This window comes from Erythrolamprus reginae, chromosome 2 (assembly GCF_031021105.1).
Source record: "Erythrolamprus reginae isolate rEryReg1 chromosome 2, rEryReg1.hap1, whole genome shotgun sequence".
In the NCBI taxonomy this organism is placed as follows: Eukaryota; Metazoa; Chordata; class Lepidosauria; order Squamata; family Dipsadidae; genus Erythrolamprus; species Erythrolamprus reginae.
Genome location: NC_091951.1, coordinates 211,864,796 through 211,886,244, shown reverse-complemented (window position 1 = coordinate 211,886,244; position 21,449 = coordinate 211,864,796). Strand labels below are relative to the sequence as shown.

The 21,449-nt window shown below is 36.9% G+C and overlaps 1 protein-coding gene across 8 annotated transcripts in view; it reads right to left on the bottom strand.

The window, feature by feature from the left end:
• Nucleotides 1-19,159: 19,159 nt before the first annotated feature.
• The window catches only part of KANK2 (KN motif and ankyrin repeat domains 2), an 82,637-nt gene continuing 80,347 nt past the window's right edge, over nt 19,160-21,449 (bottom strand). For all 8 annotated transcript variants that reach the window (XM_070741730.1, XM_070741731.1, XM_070741735.1 and 5 more), the window contains one exon: nt 19,160-21,375. In XM_070741730.1, coding sequence (XP_070597831.1) covers nt 21,301-21,375 — 75 coding nt within the window. In that variant the 3' untranslated portion in view covers nt 19,160-21,300. The remainder of the gene's footprint in view (nt 21,376-21,449) is intronic.

Below are 21,449 nucleotides of genomic sequence, written 5' to 3'. Positions count from 1 at the left end.
TTTTTATATACTACCAAGATGTGGCCAAGAACCCCTTCTAGAGAGATATTCATGTCTAGATCTCATCCTCCTTATTCTTGCATCTAATGGGGAGGAGGGGGGCTGATCATCAAAATCCCCATTTGTCCTCTGACTTAGACAACTGGGAGTTCTACAGTTTCTGATCATTCCTCAGTATGTAACTCTTTCTCATTCTCAGACTCAGATGGCAAGAACACTGGCCTGCGATGCCAGTACTCCTCCGTCTCCTGGTCCTCAAAATCTGACCAGCTGAGCCGGATGTAGATCACTCACAACAAGAACTATAAATGAGCAGTTGGAGATGAGACATAATTCAATGTCTTGTTTTTGTGATGTTTCTATTCCCCAAGAGCAAGTTTGGTAGTGTGGTTAAGATGTTGGCCTAGAGACTGAACTCTGCCTTTGGTATAAAAAACTAGTTGAATGATTAGGCCACTCCATTCCTATCAGCCCAATGTACCTCTCGTTACTGAGGGGTAGTTGTGGGGGGAAAGGAGAAAGAAGTATTAATAAGTTTGCTGCTTTGAGTTTTATATGGAAAAGACCCATGAAGATACAGTAATATCGGCCAGCAATGCACACAACATCACACTTTTCCATAGTAATGGAATGGGTTGACCTCGACTGTTCATCATATAGGACTGAGTCTGTGAAATTTATAAAACTGTCTCTGTCACTAGGATCCCCAGTTTTGGCTCAGTCCTCAATCTGGACAAATGTGTCATGCTTTTTCTCCCATTCTGGAATGAATTTCACCTTTTTTAATCTGAAGCAGAATTTCCATTGGCGAGCGATTTCTTAATTGTGAGTGTTCCACAGCTGATATAGCCCAAGGGGTTGATCGCTAGAGGGAGGGCTATACAGAGCTTTAATTCTGAACCCAGCAACATAGAATATTGGCACTACTCAGAGGCTGTAATTCTTCTGAGTCTTCAGAGAGGGGCGGCATACAAATATTATTATTATTTATTATGATTCCTCAATCTGCCACAGGGTGTGGGGGGGGGGCTTCTCACTCCCATAAGAGCTGTTTGAATGCCTGTAAAGATTCCCTGTTTAAATTGCGGCTGCATATGTGCACAGGAGCCTCAGCTCTTGCCAGCATTATTAAAAGGAATTGTTTTTGAGCTGCTCTTAATGGTAGCCATTTTGAATTCCTGAAGACAGAGAATCAGCTGAGAGTCACAGGAGGTTCGCACTGCAGTGACAGCAACCATGTATGAGTTTCCGTGCACACTTCTTTGGCAAATTTTTATTTTTTCACTCCAATCACATATGCAAAATAATATACCATCAATCTTAAAAAAATTTAATTCAGTATTCATAATCCATCCAATGCTACCTCCTTTACATATGACATCTGGACAAAAAATAATTACTCAAATTTCTTATATGCATTTAAAAGGCTATTAACTAACAGTTTTTAGGCTGCTTCTTTTCTAATTACATCTAATCATTTAGGCTGTGGGGCGGCATACAAATCCAATAAATAAATAAATAAAAATAAATATTCTTAATATCAATTTCATGTATATTTCTTACCATTACTTTTATTATAGTTGCCCTTTAAAAAAGAAAAGAAAGAAACCAAAATTTCAAATCAAGTCATCTAAATCCTAAATTTTATCTAACTGTTACAGGGATAAAAAGTATATCAATCTGAGAGATGAGGGAAATTCGAATAATTTGTCACATATGTCTCAATTAGCCTAATTAATAATACCAAATTAAAAAAAAAATTAAAAAGAAGAAAAACACAAAAAAGAAAGAAGGGAAAAAAACTTTTTCCCTTTCATATATCTCTTTTCACTATAAATCCAATTAAGTCCACATACTCTATTTATCGCTGTAAACCCAGTGGAATCATCATAACCTGCTCTAATTCTATCACTGCAAACCCAGTGGAATCATCGTGCCCTATTCTATGGGGGGGGACCAACTATGAGCCCAATAGAATCCTCATACCCTATACTAATTATGTCACTCTAAACCCAGTGGAATCATCATGCCCTATTCTATAAAAATATCTGTAAACCCATTGGAATCATCAATAAAACCTGCTCCATTTTATGGGACAATAAATCAAATAAAAATCTCATACCCTAATATAATGTAAATCACTGTAATGATAATTAATAATAATAATTTATTAGATTTGTATGCCGCCCCTCTCCGAGAACTCGGGGCAGCTCACAATAATAACAATGTACAAATCCAATATCTAAAAACACAATTTAAAAACCCTTATTAATAAAATAATCACACAAACCATACATAAAACTTTAGTTAGGGGAGGTGTCAATTTCCCCATGCCTAGAGGCAAAGGTGAGTTTTCAACAACTTACGAAAGGAAAGGAGGGTGGGGGTGGTTCTGATCTCTGAGGGGAGTTGATTCCAGAGGGCTGGGGCTGCCACAGAGAAGGCTCTTCCCCTGAGTCCCGCCAGATGACTGCTTAGTTGACGGGACCCGGAAAAGGCCCACTCTGGTACATAATCGGCTGCTGGGATTCGTGCAGCAGAAGACAGTCCCAGAGGTATTCTGGTCCGATGCCATGTAGGGCTTTATAGGTCATAACCAACACTTTGAATTGTGACCGAAAACTGATTGGCAGCCAGTGCAGGCCACAGAGTGTTGATGAAACGGATGTACCTAGGGAGGCCCATGATTGCACTTGCAGCCGCATTCTGCTCGATCTGAAGTTTCCAAACACTTTTGAAAGGTAGCCCCATGGAGAGAGCGTTGCAGTAGCCGAGGTGATGAGGGCATGAGTGACTGAGGAGAGACTACCGGTCCAAATAGGGCTGCAACTGGTGCACCAGGCAAACCTGGACAAACTCCCTCGTCCCAGTCTGGTGCTCTAATGTTAGCTATGGATCGAGGAGGATGCCCAGGGTAATGGACGGACAGATGGAATTGTCCTTGGGACGCAAAATCCACAGCCATTCTATCTTGTCAGGGTTGAGTTTGAGCCTGTTGACACCCATGCAGACCCCAACAGCCTCCAGGCACCAGCACATCACTTCCACTGCTTTGCTGACTGGACATGAGGTGGAGATGTACAACTGGGTATCATCAGCATACTGATGATACCTCACCCCATGCCCTTGGATGATCTCACCCAGTGGTTTCATGTTGATATTGAATAGCAGGGGGGAGAGGACTGACCCCTGAGGCACCCCACAAGGGAGAGATCTAGAGGACTACTGACATTTTTCTAACTTGGCATAATGGTGATGGTCTCTCAGACATTGCAAGATTTGACAGAGATGCAGGATATGACTCTTTCGTGATGTGGAGTAAATCAAAATATCATCAATAAATCATTGATCCAATAAATCCCGGAAAATGTCATTCGTGAAGTGTTGGAAGACATCTAGAACACTCATGAGTCCAAAGGCATGACCATATACTCAAAATGGCCATTCTGAGTCTCAAACACTGTCTTCCACCCGTCTACCTCCTGGATGCGCAACAAATTGTAGATGCCATGCAGATCCAACTTGATGAAAATGGTCGCTGATCAAAGTCTTTCCATTAGTTCTGGAATCAAAGGCGAAGGGTATTGGTTGCACACTGTAATGGCATTCAATTTATGATAGTCACAGCACAAACACAAATCTCCAGTTTTCTTTTTCACAAAGAGGACTGGAGATGACAAAGGCGATGACAAGGGTTGGATAAAACCCCTGGCCAAATTTTTGTCCACAAAGTCGCATAATCCGGCCAGCATGGGTTCTGACATTGAGTAAATGCACCCCACCGGAAGCTTGGCATTTGGGAGCAATTCAATGGCACAATCATACAGCCAGTGCAGGGGCAATTGGTCTGTCTCTTTCTTGCTGAACATGTCTGCAAAGTTAGAGAGGTCAGCCAGCAATGAGACATCACGTTGCCCCAGAAACTGAGCTGTGCAGACTTGGTGTATGTGGTCCACACATTGCAGGCTTGGAAAAGAAACAAAGTTTTGGGACTGCACAATGCGAGGGTTGTGAGTTCTCAGCCATGCCAAATCAAGAACCAAGGGGAAATGAAGTCCTTTAGTCACATAAAACTGGATGGCCTCATGCTATCCAATGGTCAGGTGCACAGATTGGGTGATGAATTTGATCGGTCAGGACAGCAACACCCATCCATTGATCGTCTCGACCAGCATAGGAGGTTTCACTGGTCACAAGGGAACAGCATAATGATAAGCAAATGACTCATCTGTGAAATTCGTGTTTGTTACGGAATTCAACAAGGCATGTGCTGGAAGGCCCCAGATATGATTCTCAAGGAATTATTTATTTATTTATTTATTGGATTTGTATGCTGCCCCTCTCCAAGGACTCCGAGGAATACCTTGGTAGCTAGGATCAAATGTCTCAGTGGTTCAGAATCTACATCTGCAGAACTAGAGTCTGACTTGGTGCCCAATGTTTCCCCTAGGCCAGGCTCTGGTTGCCTGTAACTGAATAACAGGAGCAGAAACTAATGCCCCATATCGCGATGGTGAAATGGCCCACCTCTCTTCAATACAAATATAATCCCTTGGTCGACATCTGTCCTTTTCCGCATTGAATATGCGGGGTTCTGGCTGCACCCAGATCTATGGGCTCCTCTCGTGAACCTGGAACTGAGCAATCAACAGGACGTACAGGAGGCATCTGAACAAAACATTGTGGGACAGGACCTGGCAAGACGACAGGAGTTGGCTGAACAGCACGATGGGCATTTCTATTCCGCAGTCTGGCATCAATTCTTAAAGAAAACTGCACCAATGCTTCCATCGTAGGAGGAATCTCTACTCCAGCCAATTCATACAGCAAGTTGTCCGACAACTGATCCTTTCCCAGGCCAGAGTCCAACCGCTCATTAAAGATAAGGTCTATAAATTGTTCCAAAACTCACAGCATTCTGGCAGGAATCCCTGACAGACAGTCTGTGTATTTTAACTGCCCCAACTCTTTGGAGAAGAGCGACATACAAATCTAAATAATAATACCTATACCGCCAGGCATGGGGGATTTGAGACATCTTTTCCCCAGGCTCTTTATATTTTATGTTTGGTATGTATGTGTTGTTTGGTTTTAATATGATAGGGTTTTATATATTTCTTTTTAATATTAGATTTGTTTCACTATAATATTGTTTTTATCATTGTTATGAGCCGCCCTGAGTCTTCGGAGAGGGGCGGCATACAAATCTAATTAATAATAATAATAATAATAATAGTAATAGTAATAGTAATAATAATAATAAAGCATTCTAACATACCCTTAATACAAATATAGAAATACAATTGATTAAAGACTATAGAAATTAAATATTTAACTATAGACTATAGAAATTAAATACTTAACTGTCTAATATCCACGATATTTTGATATTTATATGACCTATTCAACCTATTTACTGATTTAGTTTAAATAATTTATATTGTGATAACGATACATTTATTTCCTATGAATTTAGACATTATTACTCATAATTAAACTTAAACAAAGACTTAACTCAATGACTTTATAGACTTTATAGACTTTATAAATTGAAGCATATAGTAAATTATTGTGCCAACTGATTAACTGATTAATTGACTGATTGTCTTTCTTATCTTATATTGAATTATTGGACTAGATACCAGTATTTTGATTACTCTGAATTAGCAATTTATTGATTTATTGAATTTACTGAATTTACTGAATTTCTAGCGTAGGATCTGAATCTCATAAAGCTTTGACATTTTTACACTAACATTTGACTAACCCTACTTGTTACATATTTAATTAATATAATACAACTCTCCATTCGATTTCAACTCTACAAAACTATATCTCTACCTTTTCATACATATACTCTCTCATTTCTGGCTAACTCTGCATAATTTAAGCATTTTATATAATTACCTCACCACATTGATTTTTACCTACAAGCAACATAAAGATGTCTACTTCAAACCAATCAACTCTAATGAAATCATGGAAGAAAAATACTAACCAATCAGCAACCCCAACTCAACAACGTCCTGCAGAATCTATCTCATCAGACAAAACAACTCTTTCACAGCCTTTGCAAGTGACCCCAATGATAACACTAAATTATTCAAAATTTTTATCAACAACTCTACCAAGTCTCAAATTTGGATGCCGATTTAATATCAAAATATTTACAAACAAATGAACAAACAACTATGATAACAGATGACCAAAGAACTTTTCTAAACAAACCAATTTCTATTTCGGATATTGAGGCTGCAATAAACAAACAAAAAAACAATAAAACCCCAGGACCAGACGGAATCCCATCTGAATTTTATAAATTTCATATGGATATAATGGCTCCCATACTCTTAGACATCTATAACAATGCGCTCTCACATGCAAAACTGCCCGCGTCCTGGTTTGAATCCTATATAACCCTTATTCCTAAAGACATTGAAAACAGACACCATTTGGAGAATTATAGACCGATTGCATTACTTAATACTGATTATAAAATATTTGCATCAATAATTGCGGACAGATTAAAAAATATATTAAACAAAATTATTCATTCCGACCAAAACGGATTCCTTCCGGGAAGAAATATTTCCACAAACACAAGAACTATATTAAATGCCTTGGAATACTATGACAAAAACTATGATAAAGCAGCTGCATTAATATTTATGGATCTCAAAAAAGCTTTTGATAGTCTTCAATGGCATTATCTTATAAATCAAATTAAATTCATGAATTTTGGCTCCAAATTTTTCAATCTAATCAAAACTATTTACTCTATTCAATCGGTCAAAATTCTTTTTAACAATGATATCACTAACACAATCACTATAACTAAGGGTGTACGCCAAGGATGTCCTCTGTCCCCACTTATTTTTATTCTGGCCATCGAGACCTTTCTCAAGACTATAAGAAACAACTCACAAATTCACGGTATTATGATTAAAAAAGAACATTACAAACTGCAGGCCTTTGCGGATGACATTGTATTCATCCTACAAGATCCAATTCGAACAGCACCCATTCTATTTGATGAAATTTATAAATTTGGTGAAATATCTGGCCTACAAATCAATAAAAACAAAACACAAATTTTGACAAAAAATATGATACCAAAAGAGATACTTACCTTGGAAGAATTAATTAAAATAAAGACCACAAAAAAAATTAAATATTTAGGAATTTGGATGACTTCGAATTATGCTACGATCAAAAAAGACAATTATGAACGATTAGCTAAAGAAATACAACAAGATCTTAACAGATGGTCAAAATTAAACTTATCTATTATGGGAAAAATAGCTGCCATAAAATCAAACATTCTTCCAAGGTTTCTTTACCTATTTCAGGTTGCTCCAATAAATTTGAATAAAACTTTTTTTAATATTCTTCACAAACAAGTAAAGAAGTTTATTTGGACCAAGAAGAAGGCCAGAATAAAATTGAAAAACCTTCAAGACCTTAGATCCAGGGGCGGACTTGGACTTCCAGATTTTTACCTGTATTATAAAGCTACCATTTTAACTATGATTAAAAATTGGATTACATTCCAAAACACAAGACTCTTAACTCTGGAAGGATTTGATCTTCTTGCTGGGTGGCATACTTTCTTGACAGCAGATTACCACAAAATACCCAAATACTTTAAAAATCATTACTTACGTAAAACACTAATAACAATCTGGTTTACTATAAAAAAAAATTACTACACCTCAATACCAAAATGGATATCCCCCAATGAAATAATAACTTTTCCCAATCTTTTCTCGTACTCCAAAACTCTGAGATACCAACAACTACTTGATGAATCAGACGCTCTTATTTCTAAACAACAATTGAACAATCAAGGAATTAATATAGACTGGTTAACATATTTACAAATTAAACTAAAATATGAACAACACAAAAAGCAATTTGGATTTCAAAATAATAATGTAATAGACACGATTCTTTTTGGCCCTACTACAAAAATGATTTCAAAATTGTACAACTACTTACTAATTCAAGAAAATCCTGAAGAGCAAGTGAAATGTTGTATGATAGCTTGGGCTCAGAATTTTGGATATACGATTAACTTAATTGAATGGGAGAAAACATGGACATCAAATTATAAAATGACAACTGCAATGTCCTATAAGGAGAACCAAATTAAAATGTTTTATCGTTGGCATTTGCCCCCAGCAAGAATATCCAAAATGTTTCCCAACTTCTCACCGACCTGCTGGAAGTGCAAGATCAAACCTGGAACCTACTACCACACATGGTGGACATGCCCAATTGCACAAAAATACTGGACAACAATTCAATCCCTAATCGACCAAGTCATGTCAATCAAATTACCACTCAAACCTGAGCTCTATCTTTTGGGGATATTCAGACAAAATCTTACTAAGATAGAAAAATACCTCATACTACAAATAATAACTGCTGCCAGAATATCATATGCCTCTCTCTGGAAATCGGACCAAGTACCCTCTTTCTTTACAATAATTACGAAAATTAACGAATGTGCTGAAATGTCCAAAATAGCAATGGAAGCACAAAACAAAAACGACTCAGAATATTACGAAGCATGGGAAAGTTGGTATAAATGGGTTTCTCAGAAAAAATACAAAAATTTTTTAATGTAAAGCTTATACATTATCATACCCAAAACTATCTTCAACACTTAAATTAATATTAAAATAAATTAGAAAAGAAGCACCAAAAACTAATCAAATTTGCAACAAGAAAATATATCAAATCTCTTTTTATCTGTTTTCTAACTAACTTAATACACATTACCAACATACTGACTACTTTCAAAATAATCAATCTTTATACACACCCATCATATCACCCACATACTCCCCACCCCACAATTAAACAAAAGTCGTCCATAAAAACGTCTGCATTAAATGCAGACTCTTCTCTCTTTCTTTCTTTCATTTCTTTTTTTTATATATTCCTTTTTTCTTTTCTTTTCTCTCCTTCTCTTTTTCTTTATTCCACCTCTTTATAACTAAAACTTTAATGTCAATATATGTATACTAAGGAATACTATATTTGAGTTACTTAAATAGTAAGATTAAGAAAATAAGAGTTATTACGTTTTTTTTTCTAAAACACTCGTGTACTATAACTCACTTGTATTACAATTTTATTATAATATCTTTTGTTTTTTTGAATTCTCCCCCCCTACCCTATCCTACCCCCATCCTTCCATTCTGTCCCCCCTCCCCCCAATCCCTCTCCCTGTTTTTAATTATTCTTGTAAATAAATAAAGTATAACAAAAAAAAAAAATGATAACACTAAATTCCTTATTTGAAATGATGATTAAAATGCAAGACTCATTAGATACAAATTTCGAATCCCTAAGAGGAACAATGGGAATAATGAAAGAAAATATTAAGAAAATCCAAGACCATGCGGGCCACCTTGACGAACGTATGGGCAAATTAGACGACCGAATGGAAGGTGTTCACGAGACCATTGTGCAAAATTCCCAAAGAATAACAAACGTAGAAGAGATTACCGACAGAATGGACACCAGACTCCAATTTTCTGAAGCCAGGGCGGAATATATCAACAAATCTCTGGAAGAATCTCTTATAAATCTTGAATTAGAAAAATCAGCTTTCTTTTTAAGTTTCCAGAATATAACAGAATCTGAACAACATGATCACCCCACCACAATGGCAGAAATAATAGCAAGCATCACTGGTAAAACTACTGAAGAAATGCTTACTCAAATTGATGAGGTGTACCGAATTTCCACTTTGTACACCAGAAGAAACAGGCTCCCCAGAGAGGTACACGTTCGCTTCCTTAAAAGAAAAACGAGGGACGAAGTCTACAACATCTCTAAAGAGAACCCAGCGATGCACCAAGGCAGAAACATTGTGGTCCTGCGTCAAATCCCGAGACGGGTGAGAGAAAAACGTAAGCCGTATCAAACTCTAGCAACCAAATTAAATAAAAATGGTATACAATTTAGATGGCTTATACCAGAAGGAATGATGATCTCCCTCCTAGATAAGAAATACAAAATCACCTCTTCCGAAGACACCAAAGAATTCTACGCTCACATTCTGAAAACTGACCAGACCATCCCGAAAGAAACTGATACCAGAGAGACGCTTCTGACTGAAGAAATGAGTTCTGATGATAACCTTCCAGACAAGGATAAAGAACCCCAAATCCTAGATGGCGAATCTACTAGACAAGGACCGATTACCTGGGCAAGGACTGAAGCAAGAAGAGACAAACCCAAGGAAATCATACCACAACACTAAACAAAATAAAATTACTCTATTCTCAACCAATATAAACGGCTTGAATTCGCATAAAAAGAGATTGAAAATATTCCACAAATTGTCTGAACATAATTATGATATAATATCTCTACAAGAAACCCATATCAAAAAAGACGAGACCACCCTACTAGCCTTTCCTAAATTTGAATTCTTTTGTGCTTCTGCTGCTGAAAAAAAAGAGATATAGTTTTATACGTAAAAAAAATCTATTCCCCTAAATTAATATATGCTGATGACAACGGCCAATTATTGATTGTCCAAGTAAAACTAGAAAACAAGAAAATAATAACCATAATAACAATATATGCACAATCCATTAAACAATCTACCTTTTTCAATAATTTGCACAAAAAAATATTAGAATTAAATTTGATCAACTTTTTAATAATTGGAGATTTTAATGCAATAGTAGATAGAAATAAAGACCACAAAGGCAACACTAAACATCATACCCATAATATTTTACCTTCAACTTTCAATCAAACAATTTATGAGTTTGCCTTAAAAGACATTTGGAGATACTACCATCCAGAAGCCATACAGTACACCTTTTTTCTCCCCCCCACAAATCATGTTCACGCATTGACATGGTTTGGTCTAATCTTGAAATTATAAACCAAATTATAGACATACAAATACTAAATGCAACTTGGGCAGATCACAATCCTTTATTGTTAATACTTAAAGACACCAACTACAACACCTTCCACAGATGGTCTATGTACCAAACAATTATTAATCAAAAAGAATTTCAACATAAAATACAAAACGATCTCCCCTCATTTATTAAAATTAATCTTAACAGTGAGATACTCAATGAAACAGCATGGGATGCTACCAAAGCCTATATACGTGGCATTTATGTTTCTTACTCTGCAAACAAAAATAAAGAAAAACAAGCTCAATTACATAAACTAAATACATCTTTTCAACTTGCCGAAAAGACATTACACAATGACCCTAAAAATAATACAATCTTACTCGAAATAAAAACAATTAAAAACTAAATAAATTTAATAACACAACAACATATTGTACAAAAAATCAAAATGGCAAAACAAACATACTTTGAATTCGCTAATAAGCCAGGCCGTTGGCTGTCTCTTAAACTAGCTCATCAAAAACTTGACAGGAACATAGACGCCTTAGCAGATTTCTCTGGACACTTAAAAACAGCTAACTCTGATAAAAAAACAAATCATTCAGGACTTTTATCAACAACTTTACAAAACTTCAAATCTGGATGGTGATTTATTATTGAACTACTTACAAACAAATGAACAAAAAACACTGATAACAGATGAGCAAAGAACCTCTTTAAACAAGTTAATCACCATTACAGAAACTCCAGGCCCGGATGGCATTCCATCTGAATTTTATAAACAGCACTCAGAAATAATTGCACCTATATTCTTAGATATTTATAATAACGCACTCATCAATGCAAAACTCCCTACCTCTTGGTCTGAAGCTTACATAACCCTCATTCCCAAAGACACCCAAAATAAACACCTCTTAGAAAACTATAGGCCCATAGCATTACTCAACACAGATTACAAAATATTCACATCAATAATTGCGGACAGACTAAAGAAGATATAAAACAAAATTATCCACTCAGACCAAAACGGATTCCTTCCATCAAGGAATATAGCAACAAATACAAGAATGATACTGAACACTATCGAATATTACGATAAACATTATGATAAAACACTTGCACTAATATTTATGAACCTAAAAAAGGCATTTGATAGTCTTCAGTGGCAATATCTTATAAACCAAATTGAATATATGAATTTTGGCTCCAAATTTTGTAACCTGATCAAAGCCATCTACACTAACCAATCCGCCAGAATTCTCTTTAACAATGATATTACAGACAGAATTTCTATAACAAAAGGTGTGCGACAAGGATGTCCTTTAGTTCCACTTATCTTTATTTTAGCAATTGAAACATTTCTGAAAATTATAAGAGGCAACACTCAAATTCAGGGAATTACGGTCAAAAAAGAACAATACAAACTGCAAGCTTTTGCAGATGATATTGTATTTATTCTTCAGGAACCAATACAAACAGCACCTACTTTATTTGGCGAAATAGATAAATTTGGTGAAATATCTGGCCTACAAATCAATAAGACCAAAACTCAAATTCTAACTAAAAACATGATACCAAAGCAGGCACTCTTTTTGGAAAATTTAATTAATATAAAAGTCACCAAAAAAATTAAATATTTAGGGATATGGATGACCTCAAACTATTCTACTATTAAAAAAGACAATTATGAGCAATTGCTTAAAGAGACACAAAAAGGTCTTACTAGATGGTCCAAACTGAAATTATCCCTTATGGGGAAAATATTTGCCATTAAATCAAATATTCTCCCAAGGTTCCTATACCTATTCCAAGTAGCCCCAACTAATTTAAACAAATCATTTTTCAATTCATTACACAAAGAAATAAGGAAATTTATCTGGGCCGAGAAAAAGGCCAGAATAAAATTGAAAAATCTTCAAGACCACAGAACCAAAGGTGGCCTTGGACTTCCTGACTTTTACACATACTACCAAGCTACAATTTTATCAATGATAAGAGACTGGGTTATACTTAAAAATACAAGACTTTTAACTTTAGAGGGCTACAATCTTCTTGCTGGGTGGCACGCATTTTTAACAATGGATTACCATAAAGTACCTAAATATTTTAAAAACCACTACCTCCGCAAAACCTTAATAACAATTTGGCCTACGATTAAGAAGAATTATTACATCTCAATACCAAAATGGCTATCCCCAAATGAATTATTAACCTTTCCTAACCTCTTCTCCCATACCAAAATATTGAGATACCATCAGCTACTTTATAAATCTGATGCTCTCATATCAAAACAACAATTACACGATCAAGGGATAAATATAGATTGGTAATCATACTTACAAATTAAATCAAAATATGAACAACATAAAAAACAATTCGGATTTCAAAACGACAACGCGATAGATATAATATTTTTCAGTCCCTCAATAAAAATGATCTCTAAATTATACAATTATTTATTAACACAGGAAAAATGTGAAGAACAAGTGAAGGGATGGGCTCAAAATTTTGGTTATACGATTAATTTAATTGAATGGGAGAAAATTTGGACAGTAAATTATAAGATGACTACGGCAATGTCTTACAAAGAAAATCAAATAAAAATGTTCTACCAATGGCATTTGCCCCCAGCAAGAATATCCAAAATGTTCCCCAATTTTTCACCCAACTGCTGGAAATGTAAAATAAAACCTGGAACATACTACCATACATGGTGGACCTGCACGCACGTGAAAAAATATTGGATAACCATTAAAAATTTAATAGACCAAGTCATGTCAATCAACCTACCATTCAAACCCGAACTTTATCTCCTTGGTATATTTAGGCAAAATCTTACGAAACCACAAAAATACCTCATTTTGCAAATTCTGACAGCAGCAAGGATCTCATTTGCCCTTTTTTGGAAGCGGGATCAAACAGACTTCTAACTTTAGAGGGCTACGATCTTCTTGCTGGGTGGCATGCATTTTTAACAATGGATTGCCATAAAATACCTAAATACTTTAAAAATCATTATCTCTGAAAAACTTTAATAACAATTTGGTATTTGATTAAGAAGAATTGTCATCACGAAAATTATAGAATGTGCGGAAATGTCAAAAATAGCAATGGAAACACAAAACAAAAAAGACTCAGAATACTATGAAATATGGGGAAATTGGTACAAATGGGTTTCAGCAAAAAAATACCATACTCTTATACTATGAAACTATCAACCTTATTTTACTTTCGAACGTTCAAATCAAATTTAAACTAACTTAAAAGCTAATTCCAAAAACCAATTAATTTGTAATAAAACTTGAAAAAACTTTTATACCATATCTCTTTTTATCCGTTTTTAAACTAATAGAATATATATTATACACTATATCATTACTAATACCTACTAATAACGATCTCAATTACTACATCTTTTCTTTTCATACACAAATATATACTTACTACATATACATATTCACCTCCTATTACCCTTTCACACAATGTCGTAATACCTAAAAGCGTCTGCGCTATATGCAGATTTTCTTTTTTCCTTTCACATTCTCTTTTTTCCTTTCTTTATATTTTTATTTCCCTCTCCTTACCAATCCTTCTTCTTACTAATCTACCACTTTTTTGCCTTTACTTTTTACATTCATAAAATATTCTTATTCATTTCTTACTACCTAATATATATATATATACACATGAATATTAGAAATTGATAGATTATTGAAAAGAATTAAATACTTTTTTAAAAATCCAGAAGATACTAAAAGCTATCAGCACTTTCTTTTTCTCTTTTCTCTTCTCTTGCAAAGTTATAAATTATAAAAAGAATTGAGTATTTCTCCACAAGTCTTTTCCTTGTAATTTAAATCAACTCAAATAAAACAAAATACTTTATTTTCTCCCAGCCACTTAAAAAAGTCCACTGGTATTGAGGTGTAGTAATTCTTCTTAATCAAATACCAAATTGTTATTAAAGTTTTTCAGAGATAATGATTTTTAAAGTATTTAGGTATTTTATGGCAATCCATTGTTAAAAATGCATGCCACCCAGCAAGAAGATCGTAGCCCTCTAAAGTTAGAAGTCTTGTATTTCTAAGAATGACCCAGTCTCTTATCATTGTTAGAATTGTGGGCTGGTAGTATGTATGAAAATTGGGGAGTCCAAGGCAGAGGCTGACAGATCGAATCCCAGTAAGGAAGGGTGTGGCTAGCTGATGAGGGCAGAACAAGGCCGAAATGGGACCATCCTAGTCTCCCTTAATTTTAAAATTCCAGCTAAAAACATTTGTTACATACAGAATATAGTTGTCGGCTATGAATAAATTAACTGCCTTGAAATGGTCCTGGGTTGGGCCTAGAGGCAAAAAGGAGCTGTGACGTTCCTTCAATATACCAGGGTGATCTGATATACACACACACACACACACGCACACACACACACGCACACACACACACACACACACACATGTATTAGAAATTGGAATTTAATTGGAAACTAGATGTAAGATTTACCACTAAAATATATGATATAAATGGTAATAATAAGGATACTTTTTATTTACATACCTTGAGAAATATAATATTGATACAAAGAATTTTATGTATTACTATGTATAACACTACCATTTTCCCAAATTCCTTGATTTTGTATCCTCTCCCCTTACGCTTTTTTCCTTTCTGTTCATACTTCCGTCCCCCACCTTTTTTGTATTCATAAATAAATTATATTTTTTTTTTAAAGTCCATTGGGTTTTTCATTGCATAATTCAAAGTTTAGAATTCTCAAAATTGGGCTTTAGTTACAACTTCTTACAAGTTAGTTCCTCTGTGATTTTTTTTGTGCGCTAGATAGCTGCTTAATCAATTTTTAGGCATTTTGTTCCCCATTAAGGCTTAAGAAATTTCCAAAAGCTTCTTCTGGCAATGTAATTCAGCAGTTCAAATTCCCACTATCTTGAATTCTTTTATCCAGATGGCATCCAGTCTTTCAAAAAAGAACATTCAGTTTGTTTGTGGCTGCCGCAGCTTGGCCAACTGCAGTGAGTCTTTTCCAGCACCTCTGGTCAAGGGCTCTATTGTGGTTGGCTCACGGCAGCTCCTCTGGTGGCAGATTTTGAACCAGAGGAGCAGGGTCCATCGGAGCACCCAAGACTTGTGTGTGGCTCTCAGAGAAAGAACAGATAGAAGCTGAAGGTGCTGGAGAGATCTTGCATCTTTGGAAAACAGTTCAGTTTTTGGACACTTGTGTTTGGAAAGACAATAGTTCTTGAACAATAGTGAGTGCTTTTGGTGCAGCCCACTTTGGAGGCATTCTAGACAAAACCTTGGGGGATTTTGAGACATTCATTCCTGGCTTGGGTCATAAACAGACATTCTTCTGCCATCATTGGAGCTCTCAGCCAATTTCCATAGCAATATATTTTGTGTTTTGTAAATCTTCAGTTAGTGTGTGTGTTTTGTATTTCCTTGTTACTCAACCGGCCCTGTCAGGCAGAACAAGCTCTATGCTGGCTTCCGGATGGGTTGCCATCTCTCTCAGATCATTGACAGCATCCCACCTCTTTGCCACCTCTCCAGGGTGGTTCTGGTCTGATTCTGACTGAACCAGATCCCCCAGACAACATGGATATTGGATTCCCTTGCAGAGCGCAGGGAACTCCATGTCACCGTGGTGATTGGCCACTCTCCTTCCTGAAGCCCTAGTTTATATTAGAGGTCTGTCTGCACTACTTATTGCTATTTAACTATGCTGGGTAGTCGCTCCAGAGCAAAGGCAAAAAGCCCTCCAAATCTAAGGAACACTCCCACAATCATGCAGCCTCAGACATTACTTTTCTGAGTTCTCCACCAGAGGTGTGGGGGAGAAAGAGCATCCCCATTCCTCCCCCAGCACCACACACTTTCTTTTGGGACAGGAATCTGGGTTTTGAGACAGGTTCTGGGTTATGGTTCCCTCTTCTTCCTCAGCTGTGCCTTAGACTACATGACTCATCAAGCGCTGCATGGTAAGACCTCAAGAATGACAGGTTGCTTGTCAATCTAATGCTACAATACTATGCCTCTATCCAATCCTTGAGAGATGATCAAAAGAAGCTATGGGGCGCTCATTGGCGTTTGCCTCTGACGAACTGGCACCATCTGCTCCAACATGGCAACTGGCTATTTTTCTCCATAAATAAATCTGTTACCTAGGGGTGGGCCTCAAACTGGAATGGCAGGAATGCCATTCTGGTGATGGCAATGGAGTGGGTAGGCTAGCTCCATTGCCGTCCGGTGTGCACGCACATGCACGCGCAACCAGCACGATTCCAGTAAAAATTGGATTGGTTGCAGGGATTGGTGGTCCAGCCTGGCAATGTGGTGGGGCTTGCGGTTCTGTGGGGGCTGGGGCTGGCCACGGGGATGGCAGGGCCACAGGGGCTGGTGGTGGGGCCTGGTTGGGCCGCAGGAGCTTGCGGGGCCTGGCAGGGCTGTGGGACCTGGTGGCAGGGCCTAGTGCAGCCACAGGAGCTCGGGGGCCTGGCGGGGCTGGCGGTGGGGCCTGGTGCAGCCATGGGAGCTCGCGGGCCTGGCGGGGCTGCGGAGGCTGGCGACGGGGCAGTGTGGCCTGGTGGCATGGCACGGCCCAGCAGGGCCTGGAAGGGCTTCATGGGAGCTGGCGGGGCCACGGGCATATAGGAGCGGGCAGCCCCTGCTGGCAGATCTTACTTTGTTTTGCTGGTTGCGAGCAACTGGTAGCTCTTCTCCCCAATTTCTGGGGGGTTTTTGCTTCCCCGCATGCGTGGAAGCAAAAACCCCCAGAAATCGCACATGCATGCGTCTTCACACGATATTTGGTTTCCGCGCACACGGGCGCGCTAGTGCGTACTCCTGGCACATTCCAGCAGGGCTGAGATTCGTGGCCCGCCCCTGCTGTTACCCCTCGCCAAACATGCTGGTTGGTCCTGTGGTTTCTATGTCAGTTGCAAGTGGCAGGGCAGAAGGCTTGGCTGAGGGTTGAAAGTATCTCCCTCACCTCCACCCATGGGAATGAGGAGCGAATAGGTAGTCAATAAAGCCTTGCATTTGGATAAATACTCCTTGCAGGGGAATAATGAAGTTGTGCTAGTTTCTGACATTGACATTTACACAAGGACCCAAATATTTAGGCTGAATATTTTTGAATACATTTTTTTTAAAAGAATTTTATAACATTCTAGAACATTTGGTCAAACAATTTGTTAAACAGAAATGATGCCCTTTCCTCCCACCTTTTGTGCTTTTTAGAAATTAAGTAATTTAATAAGAAAATAGCTGGCAGTAGAAATTGGTGATAGAGAGAATACTACCAGGGCAATAGGACAAGTGGTGAGGAAGAATGAAATACCCTCCTTGGCATTTAGTTTTTAACATTCCCTTTCTTGGACACAACAAAGATGATACTGGGGCTCAATAAGAAATTGAAAGTTAAGACTTCACTGATTGCAAAAAAAAAAAAAAAATCTCAGAGAAAATCAAAAGGACCTCCCGTTTTCTGTCATTTCCTGACATCCTTTGACTGGGAGTGGGTATGTTTTATAAAAATGTGTAAGTGAATAATTTAAATAATAGCTGATTGGCCATTAAAGCCCTATATGGCATCAAACCAGATTATTTATGAGACTGTCTTCTGCCTCATGTATCTCAGTGGCTGGTCAGGTCCCATTGAGTTGGCCTTCTCCAGGTCCCATCTCTAAGGTGGCCCCGGCCCTTTGGAATCAAGTCCCTCCAGAGATTCGTACTGTCCCTACCCTCCCCACCTTCTGCCAGGCCTTAAAAACTCATCTTTGCTGGCAGGTTTGGGCCACGAAGTTTAACATTTAGCCCTGGCTGATGAATTAATTTGTATGTATGGTAGAATGAATGTGGAGGATTGGTTTTAAGTAAGTGGGGTTTCAGAAATATATTTTAACTTTAGATTTCTGTATGTTTTTGTATTTCATTTTGTTGTGAGCCGCCTGAGTCTGAGGAAAAGAGGAGCATAGAAATCTAATGAATGAATGAATTAATGGATGGATGGATGGATAATTACTGACCAATTTACATTTGGCCAAATATTAAAAGTAAACACTTTTGTACATCCTGTAGTAATACTGTAGATCCAGTACCACGAAATATTCAGAGTGCAGTATCAAAACCCAAAGACTAATCCTAGCTCCCACCAGAACTAGCTGCAAACAACTTTTCAAAACAGAGGGAGAAAAGCCCTTTACTATTTCATCACAATAGAATCATTGGCAAACCAAATAAAATACGACTCCAAGATACTTTTATTAAATTATTTTTTCATTAGGCATCCGTGTCATGACTTGTCAAGCCAAGTCTGTGTATATCATCCCTCACAGCATTACAAGAAGACATGTTTTCCCTGCATCTTTGAGAGGCATGGATCCATATATGCCCAAAGCCCAATTTAATGTGGAGAGTTTGTTGGCACTGGGTTCATCGCTACTTCGCTATATCTCTTCCAAGGACTCAAGTCAGCAAACAGAGGGAAGGAGAATAGAAGGGAGGGCAACCTATGGGCTCTCTGTAATTATCCATCCCGATGAACGTAGATACTGCAGAAAGTATTAGAGGAATGGCAATTTGGGCATTTGCTGCAGGCAAGCCCTGCTCCCCATTATGTGGGTTGTGCCCTTTGGAAGAATTACGTCTCTGCTCCATAAATATACATTTGGTAGAAATATAAAATTTAAATGGATTTTATTTCTGATGGAAAGAAAACATAGGACAATGTTTCTGCAGGTTTTTCCCCCACATATCTTTAATCAAGCAAAGACAGTTCTCTATTCTATTTTTATTATAATGTATATAAATGGCATCAAGTTCATTTAAATGTATAGAAAAAAATCATATAAAAGATTACATATATATAAAGCAATATCTCAAATACAATATTTGGATTCACTCCATTGCATTTCTAAAGTTTCTGAAACTGTCCTTGTTGCTTTTAAAATTCTGCTTCAAAGAAGCAGCAGATAATTTTAAAAATAAATCCTTGTGCCCAGAGTCAAAGAAAAAACAGCCAATTTCTGACAAATCCCAACTTGTTTCCAATAACTTTTACACAAAGGAGGATATAAATTGTGTAAAGTGTCAGCCAGATTATTTGCAGCTCAGATAATAGTTCTTCTGGCTAGCCTCTTTCCTAAACTTCCAACATAGCCTTGTATTTTTGTTTTTTTAAAAGCCTCATGTAGTTTGCATTGGAATAATTTATAGATAGTCATTTTCTTGGTGTATATTACTGCAGTATATATTGATATAAAAATAAGATGTGCCCTTTATTACTTCAAATGATTAGCAATTTCAAAAACCTCTATTGTTAATCTTGTTTATTATACTTCTTGCTAGGAGAGTAAAGTTTGGCATCTGACACGCAAAGAATTAAGTGCAGAGAACTTTTCAGCTTACAAAGCAAATGGAATATAAATTTTCATCTAATAACCAGCTTGATTCTTTCAACTAAAGAGATGGATTTGCCTAAATTCTAATATTGATTTAAATACTTAGGCAAATAATGTCAATTGCATATTGCTCTTGCATCAAAACTGTTCACTTTCAGTAAATCTGACTGAACAGATTTTAGGCTGAGTCCAATTTACTGGGAGAAAATTTCCTGTGCAAACTTTGTTCAAATAAATAAGAGCTATGTAAGCATCCTTGCACAACAAGTATTTTTGCACAACTCTACCTTAATATATATATTTAAAATGGTGTGTGTGTGCGTGTCTGTGTGTGTGTGTGCATGTGCGTGGTCTAAACCAAAAATGGCTGCTGTATAATCTTGGGAATGGGTATGTGTTTATTATGTATAGCATATGTATAAGTAGTGATACATTTATTATACAAATATTTTGACAATATTATAAAATCTTAAAATTCAGTGTCAAATACTTATTTTAGATCTATTTAAACACTGTGTCACACAAGGTTAAGGATTTGAAAAATTAATCCAAGTAAATTAAATAAAGAAGTTCTATAGCTTTAAAACAGAAAATGAAAGGATTATCTATTCTCTATGGAGTTGATTTAGAGAGACATTCCTTCATTGGCCACTTCAAAATATGTTGCACTTTTTGCAATAGAACATGAATAAATCATAGAATAGCAGAGTTGGAAGGGACTTTGGAGGTCTTCTAGTCCAAACCTTGCTTGAATAGGAGATCCTATACCAGTGATGGCGAACCTTTTTTTCCCTTGAGTGCCGAGCACAGTGAATGGTGAGGTTTCGGCTGATGAAGGCAGTGAGAGAAGCTAAGGACAGGAAGCATTTCTAGAAAATTGTATACATTGGCAATGGCTATGGTTTTGTAGATATATATTTCCTTCATCGAGACTGCCACATTTTCAAGCAGAAGTAAGAAAACTTGTGGATAACAATAGCATCTTATTTTGGATTACAGTACAGAGAATCACTGAATATTGTATCTGCATTTTCAGGCTCCAGCTGCTCCAAGGTATCCTGAAAAAAAGTATCTCATTATTTTTCTTAATGAAGGGACCCCACTTTTCCAACCTCATTTTAGTGTATCATTT